Consider the following 20,180-nt stretch of genomic DNA (forward strand, 5'->3'; position numbering starts at 1 on the left):
CAATGGGAGGGACATGGGCGGGTCATGGGTGTTCCCTTAAAATGTAAGCAGTGTTATAGAATTCAGATCTGCATTCATCTTGCACACATGGATTTACACCTGGTCAGGACCAGCTTAACCTGTGGACCAGGTGAGGCCCTGACCCAGGGCACCGGTGATAAACGGTGCCAAAATCCCAGTTGGGCATCTCTCCCTGTCTCTTCTCTTCCCTCTGCAGGTGGGGAGGATGTTGGATAAGATTCAGGAATTTGGTACCTTTCATCACCCACATCGAGAGGAGGAGGAAACTTGAGACAAAGGGGGAGGAGGGAGGTAATACAAAAGTTGGCCAGAGTACCACAGTCCCTTGAACCGGCCTTGCATCTAGTTTCAATTGATACAAATGCTTGTGCCCAAAGCCTAGTGCAGATTCCGGTGCTACATGCTTTTTCCACAAAGGACATCCATCCTGGAGTGCTCTTCATAGAATTTTCAGCGCCATATAGTCAAACCAGCCCCACATGTCTATTTGAGATGCTATTTGCTGTGACCTGCTCCTCTCCCATTACATCAAACTGAACAGGAGCATCTGGAACACAACAGGAGGTAGCTATGATGCTCCCGAATTGAAGAACAAAAGAGAGGGAACAGAAACCCCACATAAAATCAAACGAGAGAAGAACTAGTGGAGAGTGGGATACACTACATCAACTTTGAGTCAGACAATCTTTATTTGTATTTATAAACTTAAAACTATAATACATATAAAACCACATGAAAAAGTCTCATGTATAAAATGTCCTATTTTGGAGATATTCAATAGATGACCGGATATGGTCTGTGTTTCATCCTCTGGGTGGAGGCCTGCCTCAGGGGTGTGGTTATGGGTGTCACTTCAATGCTGAGAATACAAACTTTAGAAATGAAGCGTCTGCACAATTCTAAAAGTAAAACGTATATAAAGCTCGTAAAGAGGTCGAAATCTGTGTACACAAAGGCCTCACGACCTTTGTGTACCCAGATTTCAACCTCCATCCGGAGGATGAAACACGGACTGTGTCGGGTCATCTATTGGATATCTCCAATATAGGACATTTTATACATGGGACTCTTTCATGTTGTTTTATATGTATTATAGTTTTAAGTTTATAAATACAAATAAAGAGTGTCTGACTCAAGGTTGATGTGGTCTATCCCACTCCCCACTAGTTCTTCTCTCGCTCCTGAATTGAACCTTTCATGTCTCATTCCCTCCGAGCACATTTCTAATAGTTTTCTTCAAAACTAGGTTTAACAAAATACTATCTTTGACTTATGAAATTAAAATCCCATCTATTTATATATTTCAAAAGTGCCAAATTCCTGTGAACGCAGCTCTATTGACCTTTGGCTAAGCAGGGAAGGAAGCAGCCACACTACGACTGAGAAGCAGGCCTCTCATCCTGCAAAAGTAGATTGTTTAATCCAATAACTGTCTCAGCAAAGCCCACCAGTTCCACAAAGTCAGAAGTGATGATGTTCACACCCTTAATGCCAGGTTTCTGTGACTTTATCCAGCTCAAAATCAGTGGAAGATTTCTGCAAAGTGAAAAAAAGAAGCTTAAAACCAAAAATACACAGGTAGCCAAATTCAAGCAGAGTTGGTTTACAAAAAAAACTTACAAAACCATACCATCCCTTAGCACAGTGCATCGCAAACTGTGTCCCGCGGCAAGATTCCAGGTGTGCCGTGAGACGCCGGTGAGGAAGAGAGGCGCCAGTGCCGGCTTGACTGCTAACGGCGAGAGGCACGTTCTGTAGGCAGTTAGCTGGTGCCGGCACCTCTGCTTTTCTACACGTCTCCCCCCGCCCCTTTTACTAGTGGCTCAGGGCCCCGTCTGGAGGGCCTTCATGCATCCGTATGTCATCTGCACGTTTCCAGATGCTCTCCAGCCACGGCACAGGGTTTAGTGTGCCGCGGTGTCAGATGTTTGCAAGACACTGCTTAGCAGTTCTCAACTCAGTCCTTAGGATACACCAAGCTAGCCAGGTTTTCAGGATATCCACAATGAATATGTATGACATATCCAGAAAACCTGACTGACTGGGTGTGTCCAGAGGAATGGGTTGAGCACCACTGGTCTAGAGGGATTCAATCTTTTCTGTTACAGCTCCCCAAATTTGGAACTCTCTTCCTCTCAATATAAGAGAAGAAAAATTACCTACTAAATTTAAAGGCCTACTGAAAAGCTGGCTGTTTAAGGACGCCTTTAACTGACCCTTTTAATAATCATATTATCTCATTCCCTGGAACTTATCTGGACAAGGAACACTGTTAAGTAGAAATTAAGTGGGTACCGTTCCCCAATCTTTTGTTTCCTTACCCTTCCTTTTTATTTATTTTCGAATTGTATTTAATCCATTTTCCCCCTCTCCTCTTCAATAGTGTTTTTACGTCATAATTGTTTTTAATGTCCTTTTTTGTTGGAAATTTTTTATTTTTTCTATTTTTAATTTTGTAAATCTCATTGGATTTGGATACTGCGATTATATCAAATATTTTAAATAAACTTGAATAAATAATAGGTTTTCCTTAGCTGGGCATTAGAAACTCACGGGCAACTTGATTAAAACGATCACCAAATTCCTTTCCCTCAATATCCACATAGAATAAATGAAAAGTTTTAATACAGTAACATAGTAAATGACAGCAGATAAAGCCCCAAATGGTCCATCCAGTCTGCCCTATAATTACATGCTTTACAGTTTCATGATTAAATTAAAATGTCTGTTTTCTTTGTTATTTATGGACCACAGACCTTAGGTGGCAACTACTGGAGTTGCCGTCGAAGCATACTCCAGCTTATCCAAACCATCTCATTTGTGAGATTCAGACTGTGAAAGTCTGCCCATTCTTATTCTAAATTAGAGATCCTCTATGCTCATCCCATGCTTTTTTGAATTCCATCATTGTTTTCCTCTTCACCACCTCCCTTGGAAGGGCATTCCAGGCATCCACCACCCTCTCTGTGAAAAAAATTTTTTTTAATATTATTCTTAAGTCCTCAACCTCAATTTATGTCCTATAGTTTTACCAATTTCCCTTCTCTGGAAAATGTGGTTCTATATCAATACCTTTCAAATATGTAAATGTCTGTATCATATAAACCCTGTCCCTCCTCTCCTCCAGAGTATATATGTTGAGATCTTCTAGTCTCTTGTACTTCTTTTGGTGCAAACACCCTACCATTTTCATTGCTTTTCTCTGGACCCCTTCAAGACTTCTTATATCCTTGGCTAAATACGGCCTCCAAAACTGAACATAATACTCCAAGTGGGGCCTCACCAATGACCTGTACAGGGGAACCAACACCTCCTTTCTTCTGCTGGTTATGCCTCTCTCTCTACAGCCTAGCATCCTTGTCACACTGTTTCGTCACCTTCAGATCCTCAGACACTATCACCCCAAGGTCCCTCTCCCCATCCATGCATGTCAGCCTCTCATCTCCCAGCACACTACGGTTCCCTTGAATTTCTGCTCCCCAAATACAACACTCTGCACTTCTTTTTACTGAATTTTAATTGCCAGACATTAAACCATTCTTCCAACTTTTGCAGATCCTTTTTCATGTTTTCTACTCTCTCCGGGGTGTCCACTCTGTTACAAATCTTAGTTTCATCCACAAAAAAAACAAACCTTACCTTTTAACCCTTTGGCAATATCGCTCACAAACATATTAAACAGAACCAGCCCCAGCATTGATCCTTGAGGCACTCCACTACTCATCTTTCTCTCCTCCAAGCAAATTCCTCCGATATCTGACTGTCAACCAGTTTCTAATCCAGTTCACCACTTTGGGGATCTAACTTTAGCAGTCAAGTTTGTTTAAGAGCCTCCTATGAGGAACCATGTCAAAGGCTTTGCTGAAATCTAAGTAAATTATATCTAGTGCACTTCCTCGATCTAATTCTCTGGTTACCCAGTCAAAGAATTCAATCAGATTTGTTTGTTACAATTTACCTTTAGTAAAGCCAGTTGCCATGTTGTCTTGGATCTGGTAACCCATTAGATTCTAGGAATTTCACTATCCTTTCCTTCAGCAACGCTTCCATTATTTTTTCAATAACTAAAGTGAGGCTTACCAGCCTGTTTTTTCCTGCTTCATCTCTGTGACCACTTTTGTGAAGAGGAACCACATGCACTCTTTTCCAATCCCACAGAACCTCTCCCAATTCCAGGGATTTATTGAACAAATCTTTAAGTGGACCTGTCAGAACCTCTCTGAGCTCCCTCAATATTCTGGGATGGATCCCGTCTGGTCCCTTGGCTTTGTCTACCTTCAATTTTTCAAGTTGTTTATAAACACTTTCTTCCGTAAACAACATGGTATCCACTCTGTTTTCACATGTAACTTTACCAGCCAATTGTGGTTCTTCTCTCAAATTTTCTTCCATGAACACAGAACAAAAATATTTGTTTAGCATGTTTGCTTTTTCCCTATCACTTTCCACATAGCGGTTCATAGCTTTTTTCAGTCTTGCAATTCTATTTTTCGTCTTCCCATAGGCAACGGAATGCTTTTTTGTTTGGGGGGGGCCCCACAAGCTTTGCTCCAGACCCTGCCCAAACTCTGCCCCAGACCCTGCCCCCATAATAGTACTAATTGTAATACAATTTTTTCCATTCATTTTCATATATACATACAATATAATCTTATTAACAATACATAATTGTTAACCACAAAATTAAACTACACAAAGCATACATGTTTCTCAACATTCATTCCTACGAGAGCACCTGGCCTTGGTCACACATGCAGATAACCCCAATGCAAATACAGGACCACAAACTAAAAGTACTAATATATACAAACAAAACTCTAAGATGCAAGACTCTGCATGCAGTACAACCCCCAGAGAAATAGAAACAAATGCATTTCTTCCTGAACAGTGCAAAATATAGACAGCAGATGTAATTTCTCATAACTGACAATTCAATCACTAAATTGAAAATAAAATAATTTCCCCTACCTTTGTTGCCTGGCGATTTTAATTTTCAAACCATTTTTCCCAGTCTCTGGCTGCACTTCCTTCTGTCTGTGCTCTTAACTGTGTATCCAGGGCCACCTTATCCATTTGCTGTTTTTCTCTCCTTCATTTTCTGCCATACATCCATCTTTAAATTTACTATGATGTTCAGGGATAATAATTATAGACCTGAGGTCAAAAAATAGTCTGTGATATCAAATTATGCAACTGACCTCATTATATAACAAAATTCATGGAGAGTGATCAAAATGAAGTTATAAAATTCCTCAGAGATATGGAACTCTTTAAGGAAGGCTTGAAAACCTCCCTTGGGTGAAGAGTTCACCTTCCAGTCATAGTTGATTTATAGCTGGCGGTTTTTGAATCTTCAAGTATTAACCAACCGTTTTTCCAGCACAGAATCAATTCCTTAAGTCATGAGTGCATTTTTACCAACTGCTTTTCACCAGGAACCTGTTTTGAACTATACTAATCGGGTCCCCTGAAGCAGGGAACGAAACGGGGCCACGTTGGGACCCCCAAGTCCTGCTTAAACTAAGTGCCATTTTGTATATACCATCATATAAAGTGACTTTTGAATGCATTTCAGTCTTTCAAATTTAAAAGTTTATTGAAACCAAATTAAGCAATATTCTGTGGAGCAGTGATCAAAGTTTTTTTATAAAACAACTATGACTGGAAGGTGAACTCTTCACCCAAGGGAGGTTTTCAAGCCTTCCTTACAGAGTTCCATATCTCTGAGGAATTTTATAACTTCATTTTGATCACTCTCCATGAATTTTGTTATACATCCATCTTTAACATTAACTTTAAAAATTCAACTTTCTTTCATTTTTCTGCTTTCTTCTCAAATCTATTTTTCCATGCCTTCCCTTCCCATCTATCAATGTGTACCATCTCCTCCATCTTTCTTCCCCCCTATTCCCATCTATCGATAAGGAATATTTCTTCTTATCTCTTCCTTGTCACACCCATTGCTGTACACCATCTCCTCCCTCTGTCTCCCCTTACCCTCCATCCCTATGCACCATTTCATTCCTCTCCCATGGTTAGACATCAGTCTTCCCCCGTTCCCCCCCTCACATGGTTGAGCATCTCTATCCTCTCCCATGGTCTGGCATCTTTCTCTCCTTCCCTCCCTCTTCCCGAGGTCTAACATCTCTCTTCTCTCCTTTCTGCGGTCTGGCATCTCTCTCTCCCCTCCTTCCCATTCCAGTGGTCTGACATCTCTCCCTTCTTTGGGTCATCTCTCCTCCCTCCCAGTGTAACATTTCTCCCTCCCTCCTCTCCACCACTATCATGTCCAACAATTCTCCCTCTTTCTTCCTTTCCCCATATACATCATTTCCCTTTCCCTTTCACGCCATACACCTATGTTCAACAATTCTCTGTTCCATTTCCCTCCCCCACCGGCAGCATTTCTTTCTCTCCCTTCCCACTACTCCACCTGTGCAGCATCTCTCTTTTCCTCCTTACCTAACCCCCCTCCCCCCCAGCCCGTGAATTTGTCCTTCCCAACCCTCTCCCAGTACGTGCAGTATCTGTCTTTCTCAACCCCCTGAGCATCTGTCCGCCCTGCCTTCCCAACTCCTTACCCCCTGCACCCAGCCTCTTCCTGTCAGGTTCTGTACCCAGCCCCCTTCCCTCCCTCTGTCAGACTCTGCACCCAGCCCCCTCCCCCCTGTCAGACTGCACCCAGCCACCCTCCCTCCCTCCCTCCCTCTGCACTCTGCCCTGTCCTCCTTCCTCCTCTGGCCTGGTGGTCCAGAGGTGCAGTGGGCAGGAGCGAGCTTTCCGCACTTCTGCCCGCTGCTAACCCGGTCGGTCGCAGCTGGTTTCTTCTGCCGCTGAGCGGCAATGAGCAGGAGTACGCTTTGGCATTCATGTTCGGTGTTCAGTGGTTTCTTCCAGGAGAGATGATAGGACAGAGTACAATAATGGGTTTCAAAAAGGGCTTGGATGACTTCTTGAAGGAGAAAGGGATTACAGGGTATACATAGAGGGGTACTATACAAGGTACTTCAGGATTAGGGCATAAACAATTCAGGTGGTGGAAACTTACAGGTCAAGGACCTGGAGGGCCACCGCGGGAGAGGGCTGCTGGGCGCGATCGACCCCTGGTCTGACCCAGCAGAGGCGATACTTATGCTCTTATGTTATGTTCTTTGATTGGCTCCCTCAAATTCTCGTGATTCGTGAGAATTTGCGGGAGCCAATCAAAGAAGCCGATGAGCACCGAGCAGGAGCAAATAGCGCTCCTGCTCATTGCCGCTCAGTGGCAGAAAAAGCCAGCTACGACCGACTGGGTTAGCAGTGGGCAGGACTGTGGAAAGCTCACTCCTGCACCTCTGGACCACCAGGGATAAAAGTGTCACATAAAATTGGCAATTCTTTGGGAGGCCACGGCCCCTGTGGCCTCCCCTGTTCCGACACCTATGCGTCTTCCTTCTCTCACTAATATACCTAAAAAAATTTTCTCTACCTTTTTTATATTTCTAGCCCTTTGCTCTACCGCTTTCGCTTTTGCCAGATGTATCTCTCTCTTGGCTTTTTTCATTTTCATCTGGTATTCCTTTCTGTGCTCCTCCTCTTGAATATTTTTATATTTCACGAACATGAACTCTTTTGCCTTTATTTTCTGCCACTAGTTTGGAAAACAATATCGTTTTCCTTTTTCTCTTGTTATTATTTATTTTTCTCACATAAATGTCAGTAGCCATTTTTATTGCTCCTTTCATCTTGTACCACTGGTTTCTACTTCTCTTATGTTCTCCTTTTTCTTTAGATATTCCTTTATTTTACTGAAGTCCACATGCTTGAAATCCAGGACTTTGAGTTTTGTGTGGCCGCCCTCCACTTTAGTTGTTATATCAAACCAAACCATTTGATGATCACTACCATCCAGGTGGGCACCCATTCAAACATTAGAGACACTTTCCCCGTTCGTGAGCACCAGATTCAATATCGCATTTTCCCTCATCAGTTTCGTCAACATTTGTCTGAGCAGAGCCTCTTGAAGGGCATCCACTATCTCTCTATTTCTTTCCAATTCTGCAGAAAGAACTTTCCTGTCCACATTTATCAGGTTGAAAACACCCAGCAACAGCACCTCCCCTTTCGTTCCCAGCTTTTGGATATCCGCAACAAGATCTTTATTAAAATTTGCTGTGATTGAGTCTGAGGTCTGTAGACAACACCCAAGTAGACAGAAATTCCATCTTCTCTTTTCAAAGTGGTCCACATCACTTCTTCCTTTCCCCAGGTGCCCTGCATTTCAGTTGCTTGGATGTTCTTTAAACAGAGACCTACTCATCCACCTTTTTGACCATCTCTGTCCTTCCTAAAAAGATAATAATCTGGCATGTTAGCATCCCACCCACCGTTACAGTATCCAAGTCTGCTTCTAACATAAGCTTGCAAACTCATAAGAGAACTGGCTAAAATCAGAGCCACTGTGCTTGCCCCTATCTTATACCAATGCTGAGTATGCTCGGCTGGTATGGGAAAACTCTGCTCATATGACAATAAATCTACTCTTTGCTGAATGATACCTGCTGAATTATCAGAAGCTTCAAGAAACCAACTAATTTATTTATTGATTTAGTCATTTATTTAGCCCATCCTCCCAAAAGGAGCCCAGAACGGGTTACAAGAGTACATTCATAGTATGGGCAGGACTTTGCTGTTATAAAATTGCTTTATATATTGTCAAAGGGAAGCCCCTGTGAGGGCAAAGGAACCCTTGCAGTGTCCAGGAACTGATGACAAAATTAGAGAATTGCCACAAGGGCCAGCCTTAAACAGACCTAAGGTTCCACCTAGGACACTGCATATAAGGAAAATTATTTTGCAAAACAGTGTGCAAACGGAGTTAATGACTCCACATACCTAGAACTGGTTTAAGCCAGCCTAACAAGCATCTGAAATCAGGAGCACACCTGCACAGCAGTTTAATCACCTAAGCACAGGGAGAGAAAAGGGTGGGGCTCATAACAGCAAGGAGCCACTCACAGGGGACTCGGAAACCAGTCCTTCTCTGCCCAGAACCAGCAGAGTCCAAGATCCACACATACTGCAAGCTCATGACTGTGAGGAGTCTGGAGATATTGTCTACTCTAATGAAATTGAAACGGCTGATGAATTAAGTTTTGATGAAATGAAAGAGGATTTTGCAATCACCTCTGACCTTGAACAGATGAAAAGAAGTGAGCTAGGGCTCACAGCAAAAGTGTGTGGTGGCTTACAAAGAAAGCTGTTTGTGCTTAAAACCCAAACTATCAGTGCTACAATATTTATGGCTTTAGGTTGAAAGTGTTATACTTGTCTTGTACTGCATTGAACCCCGATTAGCTGAAAGTAGGCCTAGAGCAAGCCTGCTTAGATAAGGACCAGGCAAGGCTATTTTTTTAAAATTTGAATGAAAGATCTGCTAATTAAGCCTGAAGGTTGGTACAGGCATTGCTAGCCAAGGGACACTGTGTGGATTATTTTTGCCAATTATAGTCTTGTGTGGGATTTTGAATACAGAAATTTTTAGGGTAGGTTTGGATCCCAAACCCTTGGGGGTGCCATTAAAAAAAGAAAATCCCCAGTGCTAATGCTAGCAAGAGACTGTTAGCAGGGGAGTATTTTGATCAGGCCTAGTTGGAGGCAGTGTGTCTCTGAAAGGGGCAAACACAGTGTGGCAGGTGCAGGCCTGAGGCTTCAAAGGAAGCCACGGAAAACTAGTGATAGAAGCCAGCATTTTGGCTAGAAACTGGCCAGAGGCTTCACAGTTGATTTGTGTGTTTTCTGGCAGGACAATTGTTTGCACTACATTGAAAGTTTTTTGAATTTTTTGCTGACATATGATTTTCGGAGCACCAGTTTGTGTGGAATGAAATAAAGAGTTGTTTTTGTGGCACATAAGACTTTTTGAACTATTCCTTAACCAGACTGCAGTTACACCAAACTACCCCATACCTTGCTTACGCTCGGCCGAGGTTTGGGTGACCTGAGTTTTTGGACTCTGGACACGTCCAGTTTGGCCACGCCTGGTCACAATATACACATCAGTTTTTATAATTATACATCATAAAGCAAACCAGCTTGTAACAGAAAACAGAGATTAGGATCACAAAACTCCAAGGAAGAAAATCAACATTTGAAAACATAGGGTTGCTAGATTTTACATTTGTAAAATCCGGACCCCCTATTCCCGCCCCCGCTGTTTGCTCTGGTCGGATGCTCTCTTGCCCGATGCAATTTCGGGGGAAGATTTTCAAAACCCAGACAAAGTGTCGGGTTTCGAAAAGCCTTCCGGACCCCAGGACATGTCCTCAAAAGGAGGACATTTCTGGGGAAATCTGGATGTCTGTTAACCCTATGAAAACAAGACTTCCTTCTGACCTTCAGCCTTGCCCACTAAGGAATAGAAGAACTGCTCGATCGCAGGAAAATCAAGAGAAGGCCCAGTGAAATCCTGTGCACTAGCTCACATAAAATGGGATCCACTATTAGGGTTATCAGACATCCGGGAAAACCCGGACATGTCCTCTTTTTAGAGAATTGTCTGGATGTCCAGATGGATTTTCAAAACCTGGCAGTTTGTCCGGATTTTAGAAGGCCCCGAGCTCAGGGGGATGGTTATACTAGTTTTGTCTCTTCCAGGGGTGGGGATCAAGTGGTAGGTTGCTAAGCTCACCCCCGTAAGTTCTCAATCTGAACCAAAAGCCAAGAAGGGAGCATCTTTAGGTCACAGAGCCTAGACTCGATGTTAGCCAACAAGAGGTCAAGATGTGATCAATATGTACATGAATAATTTATCGTATAGTGTTAGCACTCACCTTTCAACAAGTGTATTCAGGCCGGTTTTATAGCCACGAAGGATAGTTTTGAGCCTGGGTGTGAGAATAGCTTGTGACACATGAAAAGCTCCGTGTCTCGATCGCTCACTGAGTGTGGTCTCTAGGAACTGTATTAACTTGTCTACATTTGTAGTGTTGGCCCAAGGTGCAGGCATCTGCTTCCCAGACCACAAGAATGGGTAGTCTTGGCCCACTGGGTAATGGTAAAATATAATTACCTGTGTACATAGAACAAAACTCTTTATGCACCATGATTTAAGCCATGAATTCTTATTTGTCTATGAATTAGCAATTTCTTATAGAACAATGTAAATGTTTTATTTTATGTGTCAATTACTTTGAGCTCAGATAATTTAGGAAGGTAATTATTTTGTGGAAATGGTGGGCATTTGGCAGTTTCACTGAGCTTCCAACCCATCTGAACCAACTTTTGTTGGCCCTTGGTGCCTTGAGTCTTTCTTTTCAGCTTCACAGATTTTTATTTTTTTTACCCACTAATTTGTACTTTCTCAATTGCCTTGCCCAGTTATCGCAAAAGAGGTCCTTAACTAGGAGGTCATTCCAGGGCCCTAAACTCATTCACTAGATGCCAATATTGAACAATGACTGTGACTCCCTTCTCCAAGGACCTCTGCAACATTCCTAACCCTGGCTGAACCAGGAAGCAGAAGACCTGACCCAGGAATTGAACAAGGCCTTCTCTACAGAGTAATGCCACTGAGCCACCATGCCAGCCCACAATAATTTAGTTTGCATTGTGCTATGCACACTGATAAGGGTTTCTGCCAGGTACATGGGCCCTGATATGTACTCTTGTTGCAGATGCTGTGAAGTGGAGTGAAAAAGCAGCACTATGGGAGCTGAATTGATGTGGTGCCTTGAAGAACCCAGCTCATAGGAAACTCACAGAAACAGATTTACTGAGAAGACAGAAGAGGGTAGGAAGAGAGTGCAATAGAGAGAAGGGAAAGGAGAGGGAGAGAGAACCTTGGGGGAGACCTCTCATGAATATTCATTGTGGATAATCTAAAAAACAGATTGGTTAGATGCTCCTCATGAAGTGTGTTAGGAACCAAAGAACCTTCTAACTCTTTCTCAAAAGGGATAACTATTCCTATTATTTACTGTTGCAGGTTTCAAGTTTCAAGTTTATTAAAAATTTGATATACCACCTTATCATTTATTTCAAGGTGGTTATACATTTTAAAATAGGGTAAAAAAAATACAATTATACATAACTTTAACAAAATAAACTAACAGGATTAGACAAAACAATGACATACACAATTAGACAAACGGGTACGAGTGGAAAAAAGGGGAGAACTACAATGATTAAAGAAAAGTAAGATATAAAGGTATAAAGGTATAAACAAAAGGACGGGATTAAAAACAAGTAAGCCCAATACGAGTGGACTTATAAAAGATAAAAAAATTTTAGAATCCTTAAAAGGATATTTACACTTGAAAGGCATCTTTGAAAAGGAATGTTTTTAGAAAAGATTTAAATTTCTCAAGATTGGTTATCTCTCTTAGAGCATTTGGTGCCAAATTCCAGAGGGTTGGGGCAACTACTGTAAAGATAGTGTTTCTTCTAGTGTTAATATGGTTCAAGGTTGGGATTGCTAATAAATTTTGCTCTGAGGAACGAAGAAAACGTGATGTAGCATATGGTATCAAAAATATATTAATGGATTCTGGCTGTCCAGTGTTTCTTGTTTTAAAAGTCAATAATAGAGTTTTATAGTAGAGGTCTGCACGGGAACGGGGATTACGGGAATCCTGTGTGGGGGGGGGGGAGTGACCCGCGGGAATCTCCCCAACCCACAGGACTCCCACGGGGACCCCCCCTCTAGCCAACGGGACTCCCACGGGGATGGAAGGCATTGGAAGCTGGGTTCTTCCATAATATATAATGGACACGTCAGCCTGAGTAAAAGAAGGGGTTTAGAAAACAAACAAAGGGTTCCACCAAAGAGATTCCACAAGGAAAACAGCAGTGCAAACACAAAAGAAACTGGAATTGATGATCCTGTCAGAAGTAATTGCTGCTTTTTATGGGGACAGGCGGGGATGGAAGTAATTCCTTGCAGGGATGGGTGGGGACGGAGAGGATCCTGGCGGGGAAAGGCGGGGATGGGTGGGATTTCTATCCCAGCGCAACTCTCTATTTTATAGATGAAACAGTGATGGATGGGGAGCCAATGGGCTTTTATCAGAAGAGGTGATGTAGTTCTGGATTTCCCCACTGTATTCTTAAGAAGTGGAAGTATAGCCTAGAGGTTTGAGTAGCAGGGTGAGATCCAGAGAAACCTGGTTCACATCCTACTATGACCTTGGGTAAGTTATTTAACCCTCCATTGCTTCAGGCACAAACTTAGGGGCTGATGCAGAAAGTTACGGCAAGGTATAAATGCACAAGCAATGCAGAAAAGGAGTTCAAGGTTCAATTTATTTGATATATCACAGATATTTAAAAGAAATCTAACCCCCCCCCCATCACCTTTACCAAACTGTAGCACAGTTTTTAGTGTGGCTGTGGTGGTAACAGCTCAGACACTCATAGAATTCCTTTGAGCACTGGAGCTGTTACTGCCGCTGCAGGCGCTATAAACCCCGCTACGGTTTTGTAAAAAGGGGGGAAGCGATTTATAATCTAGGTTCAATTAATCTGATATATCGCAAATATTTAAAAGAAATCTAAACGGTTTATAATCTATAAATTGGGGAAGGGAGAAAATAAGACAAAACAGCACAAAACACCAAAGGATCACGGGGAAAGGCTGAGTGCGAGTTTAACCTTGTGCACTCTGCATTTAAATGAATGCATGTGAAGTCATTAATTATGCCACTGCAACACTCAAAAGAAAAACATGGCCTCCAACACACGGTTTCTATGCACATTTTTTTGACAGGCCCAGGGCGATGCAGCCCGATTAGCTTCCTATATCTGCATACCCTCCTTGCCCCTACTGGACCTGACTGCTCCTCCTCAACTTAATAAAACAACATTCCCTAGCATCTGGGGCAATGATGACTCTACCCAGTATATCTAAGGATATACTGTGTGCAGCAAGGTTCTGCCATTTTGCAGATGATGTTGCTAGAGGTAGAAGCGAATTGGCATTAAGCCTGCCTCATTTGTGGTATGAATCTGAAGGGGCCTGAGTCGCCAGGGACTTAAAAAAGTCAAATCAAATTGGGTATCACTAGACATTAGGGCAATTTTAAAATGGGAAGGAGGGGGATGGTCCTGTGTGGAGGGGTACGGTGCTGGTCATGTCAGGGAGGCTCAGGTTGAATCAAGTAGGAGGGGAAGGAGATCAGGTCAATGCTGACCACTGGCAAGATTTGCTTTTATTTTATTTTTTTATTTGAAGCGTCACCCTTCCTGTCAGTGCCTGAGCCAATCCTCAAACAGGCACTGAAAAGAAGAGTGACACTTCGCAATGAGTCTCCGATTACTGCCATGCAGTTTTCCAAGTTTCCAAGTTTTATTAGGATTTTATATACCGCCTATCAAGGTTATCTAAGCGGTTTTTTACAATCAGGTACTCAAGCATTTTTCCCTCTCTGTCCCGGTGGGCTCACAATCTATCTAACGTACCTGGGGCTATGGAGGATTAAGTGACTTGCCCAGGGTCACAAGGAGCAGTGCAGGGTTTGAACCCACAACCCCAGGGTGCTGAGGCTGTAGCTTCAACCACTGGTTTGGAGAGCTAATTTCACAGTAGAGAGGTGGTTCTACTGCGATGATGTTTGTATTGGCTCCTTAAGCCCTCCAGGGAAAGAGAACTATCTAATATAGTGGAAAATAACTCGCCTTGATCTACAACGAAAAATACCTAAACCAAATTCAAATAGTGTCAAACTAATCTTCACGCATGCAATGGACAGAAAGCAGGCCTAGCTCACCCAGAACTAGCAGGTCACCAGCATCAAACTCATCTTATAGAGGCAGATAGTTACAGCAGTGGATTTATATTAAACTAGAAATGAAGGAATTACAGACAGATTAATAATAATAATAATAATAATAATTTTATTCTTATATACCGTCAAAGCCATGAAAGTTCGAGGTGGTTTTGTACCAATCCCCTAGATGTTCTCTGTAATTAATCTGAAAAGTGGCTAAGGATGGGGGCTTTGTCAAAAAATGACAGGGAAAAAACTAAATACCCAATGGTATCTTAGAAATAGGGAGTGAAAATATCCAATATGTTTAACAAAAACACTTCCCTCTATAAGTGATAAAGTAACTTTTTATAATAACAGCTTTACATATGATAGGAATAGCTCAGAAACATGAAGGGGCACAAAAGAGAGTACGAACCCCCCAGCCACCCCAATCATTGCTTAATCCTTCATACTTTTAAGCTTATTTTTTAAAAATTTCCAAAAATTATTAATGGTGAAACTCTCAATTTCCCAAAAAGGTGTTTAGTTGGTGAAAAAGCACTTAGCTAAAGCTTGGTTTCTTGGTTCCATACTTGTGGAAAGACAGCAATAAACGGAGTATATTTCTCAAAAACAGGCTTCTCTCTTAAAAAGATGCTCTCATTAGAATCTCGGAGAGAGCAGGAGCCAGAAGGCCTTGAGCATGCACAGATGCTCAAGGCCCAGCAGAGATCAGCGGCAGGCTTTTCTGGCATATGGGTTGGTTGCAGCGTGCCGGTACCCAATCGCGGTAAGGGTTTGGACAGGCGATGCCGGTTCTCGGGGGTGGGGGCTCGCATATCAAGTCAACGCTTGGTTTGCAAGGCAAGATTTGCGAGTGTTTTGCTTGTCTTGCAAACCATGTTACCTGCAAACCGAGGCCTTGGGTCTGAGGAAAGAGGAAGTTGCATCACCAGAGGTGGGCCACGTCTCAGCAAAAGCCCCAAGGCTGCCTAAGTGAATCACTGTGCTGACGTTACTGGCACTGCTGCAGGCAAGTACAGAGCTGAGGGGAGGGGAGGGAAGGAAGCCACTGTCGGAGGCTGGGAAGCAAAATGTCTGAGCTCATCAGGCCCCCCCTGATCTCGCCGGCCCTGCAGGAAATTTCTGCGCACTGATCTCGTCGGCCCTGCACGGTCCGGCAGGAAATTTTCAGCGGGCCAGATTAAAACGTCAAACAGGCCACATACGGCCCACAGGCCGTAGTTTGCCCATGTCTGTGCTAGACTGATTTTCTGTAAGGTCAAGTATAGATTACAATTTAACAATGCCTGTATTGTTCACAGGGCTATATATGGAGAAAGCTCAACTGGGCTAACTTCAGCCATCCAAGTTTCACACTCCTATAACTCAAGAATGACTCAACGCTATAAATTACCTCTTCCCTCGCCACGCCAAGTTCGGAGGAAATCACTCTTCGAATCCACCTTTGACGTTCAAGGTCCGAACCTTCTTACGTCTGACCTCCTATCTTCAATTTAGGAAGGTGCTAAAAACACATCTGTTTTCATTATAGTCTTGCTATGATTCTATGTTGCTAACCTTATTAATCTTATGTAAGCTGCAATGATTCTCAGTTGACATTTGTGAGGTATAAGAAACAATATGGTATGGTAAATGTGCTGGGCTGGACTGAGTGCGCTGCTCTGAGGTAGAATCATTCTTCAATCCAGTAAAATATAGTTCACGAAAGATTATGGAATAGTTTCTATCAGATTGTCTTAAAACAGTTGCATTTCACAGGCCTCAACCTTCGTTATGTACTTTTATTGAGATTACGGTAATTTTTGGACTATGTGGTTATTGTCCCTACAGCTAGACATTGGACAGGCCGCCCCTAACTTTGTTTACTGATAGCTTTTATACCTCTGAAAAATAAACAGGTGGGCTAATAATCCCAAAATAACTTTACATTTAATAAAATAAACCATCATTAGGGCCAGATTTCCCACAAAGCACATGAGGCATGTGGTCAGTGATACCTGCACCATGCAGGGCACTGTGACTTGGCATAATCACCTCTCTCTGACAAACGGGGAAAAGCCTTACATATCCTGTCTCTAGAGATATATTAAATGTAAATCTGGCCCTAATCAAGGCTGTGCTGTGAATATCATTGAGAGAATTCAGAAACGCTCATATAAAAATCAATTTACATACCTGGAAGCCTTTCTTCCACAAATACTGCAGTGTCACATCCTCAACCTGTTCGGTCATGCAAAGTTTACTTCCAAAGATTTCCTGTAGGATATTAATGAGATGCATGTGATGTGAATGTCTCATGGCATAAAAGTGATTGAAATCCAGAAGCACAATTTCCTTTGAGTGATGTGTGAGGAATGTGTCTATCATCCTTAGTCCATCCCAAACTCTGATCCCAAACAAGCCATGTATAAAAAAAATCTCTTCTCCATCTTCTTCAGATTTAGAGGACACACGGAAGTCAAAGTATCGTATGCCAGCCTCGAGCTGTTCATTGAATGTCAGACTTTGAGTAACGCACCATCTCTTCATGACATTTTTCACCAAAGAAATTTTAGCTAGGCGTTTGATTGATGCTGCCTGGTCGGGTCCAACAGGAGACTTCTCATCAACCCAAAAGCTGAAAGAATCATGTGATCCTAGAAAACACACCCCAAAAACATGTCGATAGTTAAAATAAAAAAGGTTTTACTGCTATGCGTTCTCCATTCCATTGGCAAGCAAGGGGTCCTTTTACTAAGCCGTTATCGGTGCTAAAGCACACCTTACACCACAAAAGATGGAGTACTACAGGATGTGCTCAGCTGCTGTGAAGTAACTTTGAAATCTGAGCACACTAATTGTATGCTAAAAAAAATTTTTTTTTTTGAGGAGACCACGTCAGGCATGAAGAGCGGGCGTTCCTACACTAACTGGTTAGTGCAGTGTCTCACAAACTTTGCGAGCCGCAGCACACTAAACTGGAGGTCGCGACTCGAGGGCACCTGGAAGTGTATGGACGTCACCGCAACAACATCAGCATGTGCGGAAGGCCTCCATATGGGGGCCCTGAGCCACCAGTGGGGGTGCAGAAAAAGAACAGGTGCAGAGGAGGAGGACAGACGCCAGAGAGGAGGAGAGGCACTGGCGGCGGTTGACTGCCTACAGGATGTGCCTCTCGTGGTGAGAGGCATGTCCTGTAGACATTCGGCTGGCGCTGGCACCGGCATCTCGCAGCACATCTCAGGTGGCGCACAGTTTGCGATACGCTGAGTTGTTGCACTACCACCTACCAAATAGGTGGCAGTAAGGGCTGGATTCTGTAACAGCACTGATATTGGCGGTCGCCTTAAAAGCAGCTGCCGATCGAGTGTCAATCACGCAACAGCGGTGGTTTCATTATTGCGCCTGTGGGAAAGACAGGTGCCGGGACTTATTTGCTCAGCAGTGCTATTAAATCCTAACTCTATTTAAATAGTGCCAACATGGTCATTGCTTAAAATGTATATTCAGCGTCATTACTTATTTAGCACTGCTGTCTGTATTAGTTTATGCGCTGGAGACAGTGTGTACTTTAACCCTTTTGTGCACATTACACATATAAGCATGGCAACAAGGACATGAAAGGGTTAATAGGGTGACTGTGCCAGCTGAAACTTAGGCCCAAAAGGCTTTAAATACTAGATATTAAAACTGGACAAACCTTTATCTTCAATGTCTTTATTAAATTTAGATTATGCCAATAGAAAATACAGTAACACAGGAACAAACCTTTTAATGGCAAAAGTTTTAATCTCACATTTTGACCAGAGATAAGGTGTCCAAAACTTTTAATTCCAGAGGCAAATCATAGAGAAGCCTAACCATAAGGCAGACTAGGCAAGAACAACTGCAATCATGAAAATATCCAGAAAACTGTAGGTGTGCCTAAGGAGCTCATGTAGAAGTTTTAACTACCAGCACACAGAACAAATACAGAGTAATGTTACCATCTTAACACTAGCTAAGAAGATATTCCATATAACTAGCAATAAAATAGTGAAGATAGTAAAAAAAAAAAAAAAAAAAAAAAAAAAAAAAGGTACATCACTGCTGTCTCTCATTTCCGGTTTGAGTGGGACTCTCACTATACAATTTGTTTTCATAACGCTACATTTTGGTCAAACCTCTTAGCTTCCCTCCCCTTTGCACCTGTGTGGGTTTTTTTTGGGGGGGTGTCCTACTGGTTATGATGAAAGCTATGATGCTCCAAACCTCAGAGAGAGCCTTATACCTCATGCTTAGGAGATGAGTACAAACAAGGTATGCCTAACCCTCGGGCAGTGACACGAATAGCATAAATCAGCAGGAAGCTGGTTTATGGCGCCCATAGGTCGGATCAACGTTAAAAATAATAATAATAATTCTACCAGTGAGTCGTACTAAGGATTGCCGAGACCCTCTGAAATCCTCTCGAGTTAATCCAGTTTAGAAGAGGATTAGGAGGCTCCAGACACAGGACATAGAAAAGACGTGCAAATCTGTACCCTATGTACGGAGAAATCCAGAATTCATTTAAACGGGACAGGCTCGCCCCATCGTTCCTATTTACCGTATTAGTAGAAAAAAAACCTACACCCCCCAAAAAAATAAAAAAATAAAGCAACCCAACAAAACAGCTTCTGCATCTCATCACTCCTGAAAATCCGGGCTAAGCCGCCTGCTAAGAATAGCACGAGAGCCCTACCTGGAATAGCCAGATTCGCCAGAGGCAGGCTACTGAGCCCAGGGGCCAGCGAGCCCATCCAGTCTGCCGGTACCATCTCAGCCATCCTCCAGGGGCGGGAGGTTGAGAGCGAGGTCAGGCTACAGCAGCCCCGCACACGGGGCTCCATCCCAGCCCCATAGAGATCACTGAGCCCAGGCAGCCGGGAGACAGTGACGGCCGTCGGTTCCGCAAACGTAACGAGCATGTGACAGGAGGGAGGGCGGCGTTTTCCTGCACAGCTGCTGCTGCTGCCTCCCCCGCTAACTGTAGGAGAACGGACCCTAGGGAACCCCATCCCACCATTGCCTCCCAAATGCACCACTGCAAGAAGGAACTTTTTTAATGCCAGCAAAATCACGATTCCTCTTTCACCTTTAATCCCTGCAGTCCACAGATTCTTCAACCACCGTTTAACAGAGTTGCCAAGTTACCTACTTCCAGGCTGTAGATTTTTTATTTATCATTATTTCAACAAAATAAACTTATTGAACACACGAAAGTTTTCCCAAACTGGGATATACAAGGAAAATAAAATACTCATTCAATTCAAATACTTACAGACTTTTGAATAGCCCACATTAGAGAGAGAAACAATTCCCATCCATAGAAACATAGAACATGACGGCAGAAAAGGGCCACGGCCCATCTAGTCTGCCCACACTAATGGCCCACCCTCCCCCCTAACT

At 42.9% G+C, this 20,180-nt stretch overlaps 1 protein-coding gene across 1 annotated transcript; it reads right to left on the reverse strand.

Annotated features, from left to right (window-relative positions):
- Positions 1 to 795: 795 nt before the first annotated feature.
- PLCXD2 (phosphatidylinositol specific phospholipase C X domain containing 2) lies at positions 796 to 19,825 on the reverse strand. Its single transcript, XM_033940319.1, has 4 exons — positions 19,474 to 19,825; positions 16,947 to 17,407; positions 10,833 to 11,071; positions 796 to 1,557 (listed from the first exon to the last, which is right to left on the reverse strand). The coding sequence occupies exons 1-4, from the start codon at positions 19,787 to 19,789 to the stop codon at positions 1,395 to 1,397; spliced, it is 1,179 nt and encodes a 392-aa protein (XP_033796210.1). The 5' UTR covers positions 19,790 to 19,825; the 3' UTR covers positions 796 to 1,394.
- Between the last annotated feature and the right edge of the window lie 355 nt (positions 19,826 to 20,180).

This window comes from Geotrypetes seraphini, chromosome 4, assembly GCF_902459505.1.
Source record: "Geotrypetes seraphini chromosome 4, aGeoSer1.1, whole genome shotgun sequence".
Lineage (NCBI taxonomy): Eukaryota > Metazoa > Chordata > Amphibia > Gymnophiona > Dermophiidae > Geotrypetes > Geotrypetes seraphini.

Coding starts and splice junctions, on each gene's coding strand:
- PLCXD2 (XM_033940319.1), bottom strand. CDS start 19,789: ATGGGGTTCCCTAGGGTCCGTTCTCCTACAGTTAGCGGGGGAGGCAGC. Junction 17,408..19,473: donor GGCGAATCTGGCTATTCCAG/GTAGGGCTCTCG, acceptor TGTGTTTTCTAG/GATCACATGATTCTTTCAGC. Junction 1,558..10,832: donor CTGAATACACTTGTTGAAAG/GTGAGTGCTAAC, acceptor TTCACTTTGCAG/AAATCTTCCACTGATTTTGA.